This window comes from Delphinapterus leucas, chromosome 19 (assembly GCF_059928025.1).
Source record: "Delphinapterus leucas isolate spDelLeu-1000000601 "Yukka" chromosome 19, BTC_Dleu_Yukka2, whole genome shotgun sequence".
Taxonomy (NCBI): Eukaryota; Metazoa; Chordata; class Mammalia; order Artiodactyla; family Monodontidae; genus Delphinapterus; species Delphinapterus leucas.
This window is the reverse complement of record NC_143147.1, coordinates 8118085-8136184: the sequence shown is the minus strand read 5'-3', so window position 1 is coordinate 8136184 and position 18100 is coordinate 8118085. Positions and strand designations below refer to the sequence as shown.

Here is an 18100-nt window from a genome sequence, read left to right as displayed (position 1 = left end):
TGGGTTTACTGATCAAGGTCAATAGGAAAGAAGGATGCAGAGTGCAAACCCTGGTTCTGAAGAGTCACCATGCCAGGGATCCTGCTGCAGGCCCTCCGCCCACAGGAAAGCAGAAGCCGGCATCCTCATGTGACATGAAGACAGCTTCTGCAGCCAAACACAACGACCAGGTACGGAGCACAGAAGAGTCATGTCACGTGTGCTAAGGTTGAGAGGTATTGAGGAGAAAGGACTCCACGCTCGAGTAAGTTTGGGAAACAACACACACCGGCACTTCAAAGGTTCTGTAGGCCTGGGATCTTTTAAGATGCTGGTGTGCTTTACAAACCCCTTCTGGGCAGGGTCGGCAGTGGGGCCAGTTTTTGTGTAAAACCTTATGGGATTGGTGTCTCGTGAACGTGCTTACAGAAATACTTGTTTTGGGTCAGCAGATGGGGAAGGAGGATATAGTTGGGGAAAAAAAAAACCTATCCACTCTATAGATTATTTTAAAAAACAACCCACAAATGACAAAGTAAAACTTGAGAAAAATCTTCTTGGCTGAGAATTTAAAATGAGAAAAAAATCAGTTAAAGAAAGCTGACCAACACCACTTTTGATAGATAAAGGCCAAAAAAATGGATTTATAGTTGGAGAAAACTTGTGGTCAAAGAATTGTCTCCAACAGGGGATATCTGAAAACGAAGAACGTTATTACAATTCATGCCAATTTTACCAAATACAATGTATTTATTCTGAAGCAGAATATACTAGTAGACAAGTCAATAATTTTGCTTAATTAGAATGTTTAATATTTGCAAACAAATCAACGGACAAAGGACTAATCTCCAAATATATAAACAGCTCATGCAACTCATTCTTAAAAAAAACAAACAACCCAATCAAAAAATGGGCAGAGGACCTAAATAGACATTTCTCCAAAGAAGACATACAGATGGACAAGAGGCTCAACATCACTAATTATTAGAGAAATGCAAATCAAAACTACAGTGAGGTATCACCTCACACCAGTTAGAATGGCCATCATCAAAAAAATCTACAGTCAATGCTGGAGAGAGTGTGGAGAAAAGGGAACCTCTTGCACTGTTGGTGGGAATGTAAATTGATACAGCCACTATGGAGAGCAGTATGGAGGTTCCTTAAAAAACTAAAAATAGAACTACCGTACGACCCAGCAATCCCACTCCTGGGCATATACCTGGAGAAAACCATAATTCAAAAAGAGACACGTACCACAATGTTCATTGCAGCACTATTTACTATAGCCAGGTCATGAAAGCAACCTAAACGCCCATCCACAGATCAATGGATAAAGAAGACATGGTACATATATATACGATGGAATATTACTCAGCCATAAAAAGGAACAAGATTGGGTCATTTGTAGAGACGTGGATGGACTTAGAGACTGTCATTCAGAGTGAAGTAAGTCAGAAAGAGAAAAATGTCGTATATTAATGCATATATGTGGAATCTAGAAAAATGGTACAGATGAACCAGTTTGCAAGGCAGAAATAGAGACACAGATGTAGGGAACAAACGTATGGACACCAAGGGGGGAAAGTGGGGGGTGGTGGTGGTGGGATGAACTGGGAGATGGGGACTGACATGTGTACACTGACGTGTATAAAACGGATGACTAAGAAGAACCTGCAGTATATGAAGTGTAACGCACAATATACCAAATGAAAACTCCGCACTGAAATCCTGTCTGAGCCATTTTATGAATTGTTCTAATAGTGGTCCGAGCAGCTGTTCCCTAAACTAGCCTAGTGATTGATTCTCGCCACCTTGTCCTGTGATGTAGATGGAACATACTGCAGAAAGCCTAACGGAGCAGTTCACTCAGTGGTAGATCACACGTTCCTAGAGTGAGTTACACTCTCTCACTGAGCAGCCAAGTCTTCTCAAGCGTGGAGGCGGGGAGGGTGCGGCCCCTGCAGCCCGGACCACCACCAGCCCCCTGCCCCGAGGGCTCTCCTTCAGACTTTCCATCTGGCTGAAGTGCCCCAGGCGGGGGGTGGGGGGGGGCGGGGGGTGGTGTCGTCTCCCTGCTTCTTCCGTCCCCTTTGGCAGGGCAGCTGCTGTGGCTCAGGGTCCTCCTCCAGACGCCCTCTCACCAGCCCCCGAGGCTCTCAGGGCTGCAGAGCCGTCCAGGACAGGAAATGTTCCCCCAGTTAAGTTCTGTGGACCCAATCTATTCAGAAAGGCATCTCTCTCGTCTAAAAAAGGGAAATTTACTTGCCTTGTGCTACAGAAATAAGAAGCTTAGATTTGTCCTTGAAGGGCCATTAACTTGCAACTTGAAGGTCCTATTATGCGAGGATAAGTATTGTTATGAGTACTTTCAGGACAGCAGTAAAAAATGCCAGGTGGGTTTTGTAAGACGCAGAACTCTACAACTCCTGCACCCTAGGAATGATAGCTGATACTTGTATGAAATTGGCAACTGTCTTCCAGGAAGCCCTAGGATTTACAAGATGCTCTGAGTGAGTGACATGAGTCACAAAACCATGTGTGGACGGCCGCACGGACCATCACAAACCAAGCACGAGACAGGACAGAGAGCGGATGAGAGAGAAGGGCCGACTCCCAGAGGTCAGCCTTTCAAGTCCCAACAGACGAGGGACAGGGAGCCCCCCCCACCTCAGTTCTAGTGCCTCGAACCCCAAGGGGGCTGGGAGACCTCGCCTCACCTCTCTGGACTGAAACCTGGAAGCCTGGGCGGGGCTGGGCTCTGGAAGGCCACAGGGTGATGCCCGCGGTAGGGGCAGGGTGTCCCATGTCCCATGAGCAGCAGAGTCGATGAGCAGGTTCTGCGAACTCAGGTTCACCCAGCACGCTCTCCCCTCCCCCAGCCCAGAGCTCTAGGGATGGGGGTTCTCTGAGTGTCTCACTATTGGGCGGGCGAGTGCTGGGCTTTGGCTGAAACGGTGAGTTTTATTAATGGTGAGTGGCAATGACTTTTAGGTTTGGCGATGGTGCATTTGCATATTATCTTACAATTTTTGGCAGGATTTAAAAATTACTGGCTCATTAATTATTTGGTAGAAGAAAAATTCAGTAGAGAGGATGACGAGGCGTTACGGATCACTCTTCAGTAGCATCCAGCCTGGGGGAGGAGAAAGGAATCTGGGTTACCCGCTGGTTTGCAATGCCCCCACCAGCCCCGGAACATGGGCCCGGGATTGGGACCCTGACACGTACCGTCTGTCCTAAGGACCATGTCAACAAGGCCCACAGATCCCTAAGGAGTCTTAAGTGTGGCCGGGCTGAGGATGACAGGTCATGCCCTCCCCCAGAGCAGTGGTGAATTTCACCAGTACCCACTGAGGCTTAAAGAAGCACGGCCACAACCGCAGAGTTCAAACGTTGGATTTAATTTTCAAAGGCCCGATGACATCGTTCAATTTGAACCTTTTACTTTCCTCAACTTTTACAAACCCCCAAATGCTTTCCACAGCTTATGTTAAGCTTTATTGGAACTTTACTTTGTGTAAAATGCACAGAGAAAATTCCCCCACTCTGAGGTTCTGACATGTCCCTTTGGATTGACAGTTTTGCAGCTTTCAGTTTCCCATTTTAAAATGTTCCAAATCCATTCTAATTCTAGTAAAGTGAATTACTAAAATCATATCCAAGCACATAACAAAATAACTACTAAGTGCAAAAAGCAATTTCAGAAAAATGTCTGCAATTACCGCCAGTAGATTCCTCAAGTAAACGGACAGTTTAGGCTCAGAGTCAGTTGTTTAAAAGGTGATTTGATAAGAAGCGGGTAAAAGCACAGAGAGAAGAGCAGAGAAGCAGCAAAGAGGAGAGAAACCCCCAATCTTTACGCCATCTCACACTGAATCCAAAACAATCGGGACGACGAACACATGCGCTCCCAGTAAGGAGCGCAGAGAGGTGCGGCTGGAAGCGGCCCGGACCTCCGGGTGCCCGTGCCCTCGCTCTGTGGGCTCAGAAGAGGCCTCGGCCGAAGCCATAATTAAGTCGATCCCAGAGCCCGGGATCAAAGCCATATTTTCTTGTTCCCAGCCAAATAAACGTTTTTATACACTGCTGCTTCTCTAGACCCTACCAGAGAAAGGCTTGTCTGCCAAACCCTTTCGGGAACTCTGGGCAGGCCACCTGGCCTGCCCTAGCCTGTGGGGCACGGGGCATTGCACCTGGGGGAGCCCTCCTGGGAATACGGGGCACAGTCAGCCTGCACCTCCGAATTTTCCATGAGGCTAAGAAACTCCATCCAGACCAAGAAGATGCCTGTCAGGCTGGGGACCCACGTCTCGGGGAAAAAAGATAGGCAGAGACCCAAGTGCACCTCCGACCTCAGGAAGAAGCAGAAGAAAAAAACCCAGAAAGTTCTACACCCCACAAGATGTTTTGGTTCACTAAGTCTGCTACATGAATTCTAAAGTCGAAGTTTTAAAAAAAAAACAAAACAACTCAAAACCAAAATAAATAGTGACCTGGAGCTTTTTATAAGATTATTCTCAAATTCTGAAACAAAGGGAGGTGACTATGAGTGGGGGTCAGCGGGCACGTCCTCTGGGACAGCTGAGTGCATGAGACCATCCTTTTCTGGAAGTAATGAATGCTTCACCCAGACCCAGCTAAGCCACGACCTCTAATCTTGAGAGTCCAGCAAGCTGACCTCACCCTTGGAAACCTGTGGCCAAGTTAAGTTTTCACACTCTGACTCTCTAGGCCAAGGTCCAGAACGTCTGGAGACATTCTTTTTCTGATATCGCCTAAGCCTCCAAGTGTAGAAAAACAAACGACTGGAAGAGAACACACCCCAAGCTGGCCCACTTGACAGAAAGGAAAGCAACAGCCCAACCTCCTCTCAACAGAGAGGGCTGGGTTCTGGCGTTCCTGGCTCCCAGGACGGCACAATCTGTGAACTGCCAGAAAAATCAACAGGGCCTTTCTCCTCAGCACAGCCTGGTATTTCCGAGGAAACCCAAATGATCTCAGACGTGACCAGTAGGTCCAGTTCCACCAAAGCTGTGACACTGTAAGGTGAGCCGACCCCCTTTCAACATTTAAACAAAATACAGATATGAACATAGCTGTTTCCATTAAATGCTTGAATCTGGCTCCGCCCCGAGGATACGGACCGTCCTTGGACTCTGGCCGTCATGAGGGTCTCTTAGCAAGTCCATGCCCGGAACGGCCAGTCACCAGAGAGAAACGCCACAGGCCAGCTTCCCCCAGCACAGCTGCTTCCCCACCAGCCCCGTCCCCGGCACGCTGTCCTCCACCTCCACGCACGCCGGGTTCCTGCACACCCAGGAACCAAACTGACGCTGAGGCACCAACAGCAAGAGGATCAGAGGGTGAGGCGGCTCGGACTTCAGCAGCACGCTCGACGGGGCTTTAAACTCTCAGACCAGAGGCCGCCACACGCCCCCTGTAAGGACTGAGGCCTGTGGGCTGCACGGTCCCTGCCGCCGGAGCACAGAGGCAGCCAGGGATGCCCGGAAAAGCAGGGCGGCCCAGCAGCCTGAAGCTCCCTGACCTCAGTCTTAGGCTCTGGAAGTTAATAGGAGAGAGCTGCTTGAAAGACCGGAGGTGCTCCCGAAACGCAAGAGGTGCACCTGGAGGCGCCGGGCGCCCGAGTCCCGGGGACTCACCTTCATGAGCGCCGCCACCACGACGCCCAGGAGGGCAAGCAGCAGAAGCCCGAGTTTCCCTCTGTTGAGCCGTTTCAGGAAGAACAGTTTGGCCCAGTCCACCTTCGACTGGCTATTGGGAGGATACCGGAGTTTGTTTGCGCCTTCTCGCTTCAGGCTTTTTAATAAACAGGGACGCTGATGCGAAAAAGTATCGAAACTGTGTTTTCCGTGATACGCTCCCATCCCACTGGACCCTGAAATAAAGGAACAGACGAGACGGGCTCCGCTGTGGGTGACGGCGCTCCTTCTGTGCACACGGCGCCCCGGCCGCACCCCTCCACCGGCGCACGTGGCTCGTTCCAGGACGTCCTCCTAGCGCCCCCCGCACGGCGGGCCCCTGGCACAGGACGCTCTCCGAGAGCAGGGCAGGGACCAGCAGCTCCCGGGGTGCTGGCTGTCACTGATGCCAGGGACCAAGCTCACTCTCACCAGAGCCCCACCTCCTGAGAGGGAGAGGGGGCTGGGCAGGGCCCGAGCGGGACTCCAAGCGGTCCACTCCAAGAGCTGCCTGTGCCTGTTCCCGCCGTGGCACGTGGCTGAGCCACTGCTCCCCCAGGCTCCTGGAAGGTGCCCAAGGCCAGGACAACGGGGTCAAGCGGCTGTGTGGCAACAGGCCTCTCGGACCTGTGCTCTGGGACCGTGCTCACTTCTCTGCTCGGTCACGTGAGCCGGGCGGACTGGCACGTGGCACAAGGCACCCGGCGCGCAGCTTACTGGGGCCGGGCCGCTGGGGCATCACCTAGGTGACAGCTGAAGCTGCAGGGAGACTCTGTGACGTGTGTCAGGAGACGTGCATTTTAAGGAAGAAAATCTAAACGATAAGCCAAAATGTTAACAGTGCTTCTGCCTCGGAGGCTACATTTCCCCTTGTAACTTTCTATAGTGTTTTGTTTCGTTTTGCCCCTTTAGCCCCAAAAAGCAAAGGGACGTTCAAGCCCTTGGCTGCTGTCTGCTCCTGGCGCTGTGAGCCCGTCACGTGCTACCTCTTTCGATAAAGGACAGAGGGCATTTATCAGTTCAACTGAGACCTGATTTTTGGCCTAAGACCTGATTTTTGGCCATAAACCAGTGAAGCAACGCAAGAAAGAACAGTCATTACAGACTGGGGATGGAGAGCAGGGGGCGGGACAGAGGTGGACCCCAGGCAGCGGCTTGCAGGGGCATTGACCGGGAGGGGGCCTCACCCACGCCTCCGAAGGGCAGGGAGCTGAGCATGAAGTGCATGATGACGTCGTTGCCCGTGACGCCCCCACTGGACGTCCTGTCGATCATTCGCTTGATGAGCTGAGGACGAGAAGGAACAGAGGCTCCGGGTCAGTCGCCCCTGGCCTGGGACCCACATCCTCCTCGAGGCTGGGGGCACTAAGCGAGACCCGGACGACCTGAAGAGTTGGGCCCACGCACCCGGGCACACCCCAGTGCTGGACTCCCGGGACCACAGCCAGGGCCTTTCTTACCAGGGATGGTTCAGGCTATAGTCCAGGTTTTAAAAACTGTTAATATTTCTCTGTCTCTGCTTTAAAGGATGGCATGTGATTAACAGGTATCATTTCGTTTCTAGGAAACGTAAAACAGATTCAAGATTTCAGAGGTAGCATCCTATTTTTGAAGGAAATCGCTGGTTGGCCCAGGACGTGAATGGGCACGATGACACTGGACTGGTAAATGTCACCTCCCCTGGCTGCTGACCCACCAAGTCCTCTGTAGAAAAGGTCACTGCTGACCCTGGGACCGAGCCTGACCCGCTGCCCTGTGCCTGGGCCGCAGACCGCAGCTTCCACTCCATCCACCACTGCCTGTGGTCATTTCAACCGTCAGACCGCTGTGTGTCAGTAACCCATTCCTAGCTGAGCCCCGCACGTCCGGTCTTCCTGGATGGCCTGTAGAGATCGGTACTGCGCCAGCACCGCCAGCATCGCCAGCCCTAGAAGCTGCCCCGAGACTCCCTGCGTGGCCCCGGCAGAGGCTCTGCAGAAAACACCTGCCGTGGGAACTCGTCGACCTCACCTGGCTGCACCCTCCCTTCCGAGTTTTCCCCTTTCTTCAGAGGCTCCTGGCCCACTGGCCCACCTTGAGGCCACTGCCCCTTAGCAGCAGCCAGTCCTCGAGGTGCATACGGACGGGCCGCGTGGAGGGCGGCGGCAGGGCTGCTGGGCCTGGGCTGGCGTGTGCTCTGCCGGCCCGGCTGGGACGGCAACACCACTCCAACCCCAAAGCCCCGTGGCTGGAGAAAGCCAAGTCCGAGGCTTCCCAAGCACCTCCCTCAGCAGCGCCAGAGACACTGCCCTGCGGGCCGCGGATGCCGCGTGGGTAAGAGCTGGGGCTCTACCACAGGACGCCCTACGGATCAACAGCAGAAGCGCTTCTGATGCCGGCGCTCAGACGTCTCCCAGTGACATGGCAGGTGTCCGTGAGTCACCAGGCTTGTGATGCTCGCCCCAAAGGCTCAGCTCTGACCCCAGGGAGTAAGGGAAGGGTCACAGCCCTAACCCCCGGGCCTCTTACCCAGGACTGGGGGACTCTGCATCACACGAAGTAATCAGCATTTGCTGTGCGGCAGAGAAGGAGCGCGGCTTCTGAGAGCGAGCTGCACGCTGGGAAGCTTACCTTAGTGTTATGAGAAAACACGTAGAAAGCCAGGGGCTTTTCGCGTTCATTTATGAATTGTATGGCTTCTTCTGCATTCTTCACAGGCACTATTGGAAGAATTGGTCCAAAAATTTCCTCTTGCATCACCTTGGTTTCAGGATCCACATCAGTGAGTATCGTTGGGGCTGAAAAATGAAAACGCTCAAGCAGGAGACAGAAATGCCAAACCCTCACCTCACGTCTGGCTCACTGGGTCACCCACCCATCCCTTCCCCACTCCCGCCCAGGTGTCTACTGAGACAGGTCCCAAGTACGTGGGTGAACCGTGCAAATATTACATCTCCACGCGTGTGCATCAGGGATCCTTGTGCAAACCCAGGGGGAGATACAGGCTTGAGTAAAACCTGTGCATGTTTAACCCTGTTCAGCACCGCACTGCTACGTCCTTCTGTGGATAGGCCTTCCTGGGAGCACAGAGGGCCCCTCGGTGGATCAAACCAGTACAGCTTCTTAATAGAAGTGCGTTCCTGCCTGTGATCTCTTTGATCTTGATTACAGCTGCGTCAGGTTCAGAAAACGTAATGAAATGGTGAGATTCCCTAAGCCTTATCTCAGCGTTCCATCCACTCTGGGGAAAGACACAGACCGGAGGACGACATGGATCCTGAAGAGCTTTGTGGGGTGTCCAGTGTCCACACCAAGAAGTCCCCAAGCCGCAGTGCTTGGGGAGACCCTGCGGACGGGCTGGAGGGTCGACTACAGGAGAAGACACCTGACGGAACAAGTGTGCTCTCTCCTCCACCCACGGTTACGACCAGGTTGTCCTGGAGGCATGGCACGGGACGGCTCTCTCCAGCACGCCCAGGGGTACAGAAGCCGCTGCCTCAGATCCGCTGCCCGCGGCTTCCCTGGGCCAGAGAGGTCCCCCTCTGCAGAGCCACGTGCTTAGGTGAGGTGACCCTGGACCAGGTCGGGGGAAGCTCCTAACTAGTCTGCGCTAATCACGGCCGACCTTCCCTCTCACCACTGATGGGCGCAGAGGCAGGCAGTCAACATGCTGGGCCGGCAGGACACAAAGACGAACCCCCACGGCTCTGGGGGTGTTACGGAGCCGCTGAACTAACAGGCCGAGAGCATACTTTTCTCCGTACTGTTTAAGTCCCTTAAGTTCTGTTTTTGAAAAGTTGGGGTTTTTGGTGATGATGAGAGGAAACAGGTAAACAGATTTGCGGAGAAGCTTCTTCGCCAACTTCAGGTGTGATCTTTTTTTAAAATAAGTTTGTTTATGTATTTATTTTTGGCTGCGTTGGGTCTTTGTTGCTGCACGCGGGCTTTCTCTAGTTGCGGTGCGTGGGGGCTACTCTTCCTTGCGGTGCGCGGGCTTCTCACTGCGGTGGCTTCTCTTGTTGGGAGCACGGGCTCTGGATGTGCGGGCTCTAGGTGTGTGGGCTTCAGTAGTTGTGGCAGGTGGTCTCAGTAGCTGTGGCACGCGGGCTTCAGTAGTTGTGGCTTGCAGGCTCTAGAGCACAGGCTCAGTAGTTGTGGCGCATGGCCTTAGCTGCTCCGTGGCATGTGGGATCTTCCCGGAACAGGGCTCGAACCCGTGTCCCCTGCATTGGCAGGAGGATTCTTAACCACTGCGCCACCAGGGAAGTCCCCATGAGTGATTCTTCCCTCATCTTAGGTGTTATTTTAGATAAGTGTGTTTAAAATTCAAAAGTGATACATACTCGTGGCAAAAAAACAAAGAACACAACAAGAAAGTCAATAGCGAGGTCAAGCATGATAGGTGAAAACATTCTTTCTGGAACAGTACTGGCTGTCGGCTAGCTGTGCGATTGTGGTTGAGCTATTTCCTTCTCTGGGCTGTTTTCCCAGCCGTAAGCTGGAAATAACTACAGAGTCTGGTTCTGCTTCTCAAGGTTGCCAGGAAGAAAAAGTTAGATAAAATACGTGTGTAAATACAAGCAACTAAATAGAGTTACTCAACGTATACATATATAAAATCATCTTTAACTCGCTTGTAACAAAGCAGTATACCAGAAAGCAGTATTTAATAGCTTATTGAACACTCTACACCTAATAGTTTATTCAGCGTCGGTAAAAAGTGTCCATAAAAACTGTTAAGGGGCCCCTCCCTACAGGACGAGATGAGTCTCCGTTACCTATGTAGCGTGTGGCCTCATCGGTCTCCCCGCCAAAAGCTATCTTTTGTCCTTCAAGCAAACTTCGTATCCTCTTAAAATGACGAAGATTGATGATCCTTTCATAGTCGGGGGATTCTTTTACATTTTCTCCATAAAATTCCTGTTGAAAACAGTAGTATCTAGTTGTCACCAAAGACCCATATTTTAATTTATTTAATAATTATAAAATTCACCATGGCCCCAAATCTGGTTTTGTATCCTCACAGAATCCAACCCCCCAGCCCCCAAATCCTTTAACAGTAGTAAGACTAAGCGCTCTGGCAGGTCAAGGACAGGAGTTAAAGCACACACACAAGTCTCCCATTTTCCACGGTTTCGGGGGTTGGCATGGGTCCCTCCTGGGGGTGGACACAGAGCAAGTGGGGGGGGTCTCGCCCCGTGTCGGGGCCACACGCGCGCTTGCCTATCAGCTCTGGCTGCTGTCCTGTGAGGAGCTGGGTGGTGGTGGCAGAGGCCCTGTGACCTGCAAAGCCTAAAACACTGACCGCCTGTGTTTTTCCCCTTTTGCAGAAAGTGTTTGCTGAGCTTTGCGCTATTTCCTCGTGTCAGGTCTTCTCTGGACTGGAACTTCCACCAGTCACAGATAACCGTGAAACCACTCAAAAGTTCAAAACACAGTCTTGGTAAATCAACCAGAGTAAGAGAGCCTCAGAAGCCAAGCAGTCAGCCCCGTGGGAGCTCTCAATCTACTCTCCAGCGGCACTGAGCACGGTCCACCCCCCGCACCCGCCTCGAACCCGGGAGGCAGGAAGCTCCCGGGCAGCGTGTTGCAATGTGTGTTCTTGGGCCCCAACGCCGGAGCCACAGGAGTGGTTTTCAGCGCTGGCCGCACCTCAGCATCACCTGGAGACCCCAGCCCTGCTGGACCACCGTCTTCGGAGGGGGGCTTTTCTGAAACGGCTCCCAGTGACCCCCAGTGGAGAGCCACGGTGACGAGAGAACACACGCCTCCTGGAAACCCAGTTCCTCACCACACTCACCCGAGCATGTCCCCAGCAGCCCCAGTGTCTTCCCAGAGTCGGGCCAAGCTCCCCTTTCACGCTCTCCTTGTCCGGCCCCATCGCGGTCCCGCCACTAACGTCCAACTTCTACGTCACCTTGCTGCTCACCTACGTCACTCCTGGGTTCTGGAGCCTTCCTTTCAGGGCTCGGTCAGTACCCGGCGAGTGAACAACGGTTGTTTCAATAATTTCTCCACCCGGGGGGCTCCCACCGCTGACTGTCACAGCTTCATCCCTTCCTTTCTTCCAGTCCCAGTCCTACGTTCCTTCTGGCTCAGCTCAGGACACCATCGTGTAGCCTTCCTTGGTCCCCTCGCTAGAGATGGCCATTTGAAACGCCCTCAAAGACTGATGGCCGCGTCAAGGTGCACGTTCCTCGAAACTGCTGGCTTCTCTAAACGGCCGGCACAGCCGAGCACCGATAACCTTGATCGCCGCAGCCGCGGCGAGGGCCTTGGCCACACCGCAGAGGCCTTGCGATGTTCTCCCCAGACCACACAATAGCTACTGAGCTTTTTTTTTTAAAAGGTCCGTTCTACACCTAACCAGTTGTGCCATCAACAAATCAACTAGACAGTGTCAGTGTGTGTAGCACCAATCTCACCCTGCTACCACGTTCTACGAGAGCACTTTGCATTAGCCAGGAAATTAGTTCAGTCACGTGCTCCTGGAATGTTCCCGGGAGGGGGTGGGGCGATGCCCCCTGCAAACATCTGATTTCACTCTGTATCCCAGTGAGACCAGTGGACCCAGAGGTGGGAAACACGAACCTTCACGGCCTCCTTCACCTTCCGTACGATCAGGTCCTGGAGGGACGGCTCGCAGAGCACGTAGTCGGGGGCGATGCAGGTCTGGCCGCAGTTCATGTACTTGCCCCAGGCGATGCGTCTGGGAAAAGCACGAGCAGGCAGAGTTCAGTCCCCACGCCCCTGTCACGCGCTTCGGCGCCGTCTGAACGTTTTTTCAGCTAGCTGTCAAGATTACTAGTACGTAAATGTATTTGGTAATCTTGATTAAAAAAAAATGTTTCGAAAACTCATCTCTGTATCAGTCGGTTGGAACTGAGGACGCATTTTCAATTGGCGTAGACTGTTCTACAAAGCAGGGAAAGCCTCCTGCCAGTTCATGAGAAACGTTACTTTACACGCAGGGAAGCCACTGCCTGTGGCAGGAAAAGAGAGAAACAGCCTCCTGACCCCCTCCTTCTCCCACCCCGGCCGAGAGGACATCTGGGAGGACAGGGGTTCCACAGGCAGCACGGTTCCTGCCGTGGCTTGGTCCTGCTGCAAGATGCCAGGTACAAGCAGGACCAGAAGCCCTCCCCGATCTGGGACGCTGGGCCCGGGCTCGGACGGAAACCCACGAACCGGGGTCCCCTGTTCCAGCAAGCAGACGTCTACTTACAGAGCCAACCAGCTCCCCTTGTCTGAAGGGAGGGAGAGCCACGCCGTGCCGGCGCAGTCAGCTGTGGGCTTGGGCACTCCCGTTAGCTGAACTGATTCAGCGGCGACAACCCGAAACCTTGCATCTTCTGGTTCTCAGATGCAAGATGCTATTATTCTCATCTCAGTTAAAAGATGAGAATTATTGGTTTTATCAATAAAGGAACTCAGTTAAGAGATCAGCATAATGCCCTTTCTTTGGAAATTTAAAGATTTTATTAGGCACACAGGATCCCTGGCATTATCTACTTCCTGGATCAGCTATCAGAACAGTAAAACTTCTTGCCAGGTCTATTATCTAGAGAACAGAAATAGCTTTTCCTCATCCTGAGGGCAACTGTGTGATTTCACAACCTCGTGTTCGTCTCCTCCGGCTGTGGCACCAAGGTGTGGTTTGCGAGAGTTCTGGTCCCTGTGAGGACATCAACGGCAATGCCCAGCGAGGAGGTACAGGGCATGCCAGCCTGCCGGGGGAGTCCAGACAACTGGTCTCACCTGCAGGCAACGTCCAAGTCACAGTCTTTGTCAACGTAACACGGACTCTTCCCTCCCAGTTCAAGGGTCACCGGGGTCAGATGCTTGGCGGCGGCTTCCATGACAATTTTTCCAACAGTGGTGTTTCCCGTATAGAGAATGTGGTCAAATCGCTGCTTCAGAAGCTCCGTGGTTTCCTCGACGCCACCGTTAACAACCGCGTACAGGTCCTTAAAGAAAGACAAACACTCGCATCACCGAAGGAATCCTATCGTCTGACGTAAACACGTAACATTCAGTGAAACCAGGAAAAGGTGGAGACAGGCCCCGGGAAACCACAAGACGGGGGCTGGGAGAGGGGAGGGTTGTGGGAACGTGGCCGCTGTCGGTGACCACAGGACAGGCCCCAGGCGCGTCCACCTGGACGTCCTCTCTGCACGCGGCTCGGCGTGGGGCTCAGAGCACGGGGGGAACCGAGTAACTGCTCCCCGAATGTGTGTAAAGGCCGGCAGGGGAGCGCTTCCAGGGGCAGGTCCGGGCTGCACCTGCGCCCCGTCATCCTCTGGCTCACGTGCCTGCTGGCGGCCACCCGACGCCTCCAAGCCTCAGCCTCCTCTTGTGATGGGGGGACGTCACAGCGCTTTGCACTGAACCCTCACGTGCACCGTGCGACCGTCTGCAGCTGTCGCACGAGAGAGGATGGTCACGGTGTGAAGAGCGGCGGCGGGACACTGAGCACCAGCCGGCTGGTGGGCCCCGTGTTTCCCCTCCATCTCTACTCACAGCTCAGCGGCCCGACAGGTGTTTCAAGCTAAATTTAGCTTGCCTCCGCCTGAATCCACAGAGCCTGTGTGGTTGGTCCCCCGACAAGCCGAGGGAGGCAGGGCCGCGATGGCGACGCCCACCCGGGCGGGGACAGACGGTGAAGCACCTACCCTACCTCACCGCCTTCACTGCCCTGGGCACCCCAGGCCCCGGGACAACACTGCTCCGTGGCCGCCGTGGCAGGGATGAGCCAACACAGGGAGCACGGCTCCTCCGAGAACCGGAGTTGGCTTGTAGGCCGCTGTCAGAAGACGTGGCCGACTACAGGTGCGATGCTGCACAGCTGCGTCTCCCTGGCACGCACCGAGGACTCCCCCACGCAGAGCCAACGGCCGCAGTTCACGTGGCGTCACAATCCCCTCCACGGGGGGCATCAGACCGCTGCTTCAGAGATCGTCTTTTCTCCACCGCTTCCGACACTCTTGTTTTTAAAGATACATTTTTTTTGATATGGGCCATTTACAAAGTCTGTATTGAATTTGTTATAATACTGCTTCTGTGTTTTGTTTTGGTTTTTTGACCGCAAGGCACGCGGGATCCCAGCTCCCCGACCAGGGATCGGACCCGCACCCCCTGCATTGGAAGGCGAAGTCTTAACCACTGGACCGCCAGGGAAGTCCCAGCTTCCGATACTCTTAAATGCCAGCACTGTAACTCTGAGTGAGGGTCCACACTCTGGGTCAGGAGGCCTTTCTCTTTCTGTAGTTTTCGGGCCACAAACATGCCCGTTTAAATGTAGACGTGTGCTCACGTAACTGTACCTCATGAAGAGCGCCCAGCACGGTACCAGTCCCTCATTAAATAACTCACTAAAAGGATACACCTAAAATCATGTCAGATCAAAGGTTAATTCGAAATGCCAAATGGCAGTGGAGGCTTTGTTAATAGCAGGGGTGCCGATAAAGCCACGGGCCTGGCCAAACTGTGTAACTACAACAGCTGAACTATTCCACAGTTTTTTTGGAACTTAACTTCTCTTGTTAAGCCAGCCGTGGGAGGCTGAGGGAAAATGAGTGTGGAGGCCTGACCGCCAATGACGCAAGCCAGCATGAAGAGCAGAGTGTGTTCCCCACGACACACAGATGTGCCAAACAGACAGACAGACGTGGCAGAGAGGGGGCAAGGTCCTCTTACCTGGTCTAAGTACTGAGGGAGGAGCGTAGCCAAGGCCTTGGCTGTATTTTCACTTACTTCAGAAGGCTTGATAATCACAGCATTTCCTAAACAAAGCAAAAAGCAGGACGTTGTCTAGTACTTGAGCGATTCTAACATCCACGAGACAGAGCTCCTGTGGGGAGCACAGGCTAAGGGTTAATTCCTCTGGTTATTTCTGGCTCTGCGTTCTGTCTTCCTCACCACAGGTGTGAGCGCTCGCCCCACTGCCTCTTTCCCAAAGGCTAACTCCTCAGTGCTCACCACGTAGGTCCTTGACGGGAGGCCCCAGCCAGGCTCCCCCAGGCCTCTGGCCTTCTCTCGCTGTCCTCACTCCCCCCCTTGGATTTTCCTTTTGCCCTGGGATTATCGCACAGACAAGCTTTGCCAACATAGAGCTGTTGGTCTGGATCGTGGTTAACTGAGAAATGAATCCCTTGGCATTTGCAAGCAAGCATTCCTCCCAGAGCCCTTATTTGAATGAAGAAAGGGGTCAGACAGAATCAACTGGTTCATCCAAAGCCAGAGGTGGCAACTGAAACCGCATGACGCTATGGACGTGTGACTCCAAACCTGGGCCCGTGGACTCGCGCGTGCCTCTACACCCTCGCAGGTCCATTCTCCAGGGCCCCAAAAAGCAGTCACCCCACAAATCTCTGGAGCCCACTGAACAAGTAATAATAACGTTTATGAATTCTCAATACACTGCTGGTGTAAACCAAGGCGAGCCACCACAGCAAATGCATTTAACTAACCACTATCCTTAATGTACAACCAGTTTCAGAGAATACGCCTCTCGAAGACAGCGTAAGGACGGAAGCTGACACCAGACCTGCAGCGATGGCTCCTATCAGAGGCTGGATGGTGAGGACAAAGGGGTAGTTCCAAGCTCCGATAATCAGCACGACTCCCAGGGGCTCTGGCTGGACGTAGGCCTCGTCCAGCATGGTGACCAGGTTCTTCTGAGCTGGTTTAGCAGCGGCCCATTCAGGAAGCTTCTCCAGCACGAGATCAATTTCCCCAAGCACGGTGATGACTTCTTGACTGTATGCGTTGAATTCACTCTGTTACAAGAAGGTCACAGTTAACCTTTGTGGGTATGACATACTTGGCCCTGAATGTCAGAAGCATCGGGCCAGGGAATTCCCTGATGGTCCAGTAGTTAGGGTTCTGTGCTACCACTGCAGGGGACACAGGTTTGATCCCTGGTCGGGGAACTAAGCCTTACGGCAATGCAAAAAAAAAAAAAAAAAAAAAGCATCAGGACAGGCAAACCTGTCAGACTAGCTGGTCTGCCATGCAGATTCCTGTGTGTCCTCCAAGCCCACAGTAAGGACTTGCTAATTCCCTTCTTAATATATTCAATCCCTTTAAATCCTTCTTTACTGATCCAAGCCATTTAAAGTCAGGCTTAAACGTTAACTCTTTCACAAAAACTTCCCTAATTAATAATGGTGTGCCTTGATCACACTTTATAAACCATAGTCATTATGCTTTCCTCTATATCTTAACATTTCAGCCTTAATACTCTGGCTTAAAACTATAGCCCCACTTTATCTGTGCCTGTTGTTTCCCAACCAAACTTAAAGCCCTCAAGGGCAAGGAATTTATTGTACTTCTTTAGTAATCCTATATATACACCCTCAGAAATGCTTGTAGAGTGAATGAGTCAGACTTTTTTGGTTATCTTACTTAAATCCACCTTGACTATTTGACATCACAGTTCCTCTCCACCAAAAGTGCTATACAGGAAGTTTTAGAGTTCCTGTTGTTACTACTGATGTTACTACCCCTCAAAATAATCTTCCAGGGGGAGGGGCCGAAGGAGCCTAGCAAAGCCAGAGCAAGGCCTTGTTACCCCTAAAATGAAGAGAAAAATTAAAAACAAAATGGTAACAACAGTGTTATAAAACATAGGGGACCATTTTTAAACCCGAAACACTCCCCCAAGACCTTGCTACTCAAAGCGTGGTTCCATTGGTACATCACCTGGGAGCTTCTTACAAAAACTCGGGCTCTCAGACCCCCTCCCCCCAGACCCAGTGAAGCATCGTCTGCATCGTAACAAGGTCTCCGGGTGACTCGCGGGTGCACAGATGTGACACCTAACATCATCGAGGGAAATCTGAGCGCAACGACGACAAGCAAAACCCTGTGTCTGCATAAGAAACCGCAAAGTTAAAAGACAAGAACCCGACTCGGAGGAAGAGGCCTGCAATACACGAAGCGGACGAATGACCCAAATCCAGGGGAAGGGGAAGGGAAAGGACCACAGCTGCCCGCGGAAAATGGGCAGGTCGTGGAGCGCAGGTCCCGGGGGCGCACCTTGCTCAGGTCGGCGGCGATGGCCGCCAGGATGTCCCTCTCGCGCTCCTGCACCATCGCGCGCAGGGCCTCGAGCTGCCGCCGCCGGAACGTCAGGGGGCGCGAGCGGCCGGACCCGAACGCCGCGCGAACCCGCTGCACCTCGCGCTCCATGGCCAGTCCTGCGGGGACAGGGGAGATCGGGCGCCGTGCGGGGTGAGCGGGCCGGACGCGGGGCCGCCGGGCGGTGCCTCTCCATCCCCGCCCCCCATCCCCGGGCCCAGCGACCCCGGCCGCACCTCCGTCCCGCCGGCGCTCTAGCTCCGTTGCAGCTAACTGCTCCGCCACCGCCCTGCGAGCCCGGGTCGACCCCGAGCCGCGCGCCGATTGGCCGGCGTGTCCCACGTGACCTGCGCAGGCCGGAC

At 53.2% G+C, this 18100-nt stretch overlaps 1 protein-coding gene across 1 annotated transcript; it reads right to left on the bottom strand.

The window, feature by feature from the left end:
• Positions 1–709: 709 nt before the first annotated feature.
• ALDH3A2 (aldehyde dehydrogenase 3 family member A2) lies at positions 710–18085 on the bottom strand. Its single transcript, XM_022560805.3, has 11 exons — positions 17975–18085; positions 17697–17857; positions 16204–16435; positions 15354–15439; positions 13416–13624; positions 12249–12366; positions 10436–10577; positions 8289–8455; positions 6866–6965; positions 5640–5875; positions 710–3112 (listed from the first exon to the last, which is right to left on the bottom strand). Exons 2-11 carry the CDS (start codon positions 17847–17849, stop codon positions 3098–3100), a joined length of 1458 nt encoding a protein of 485 aa, XP_022416513.1. The 5' UTR covers positions 17850–17857; positions 17975–18085; the 3' UTR covers positions 710–3097.
• Positions 18086–18100: the final 15 nt, after the last annotated feature.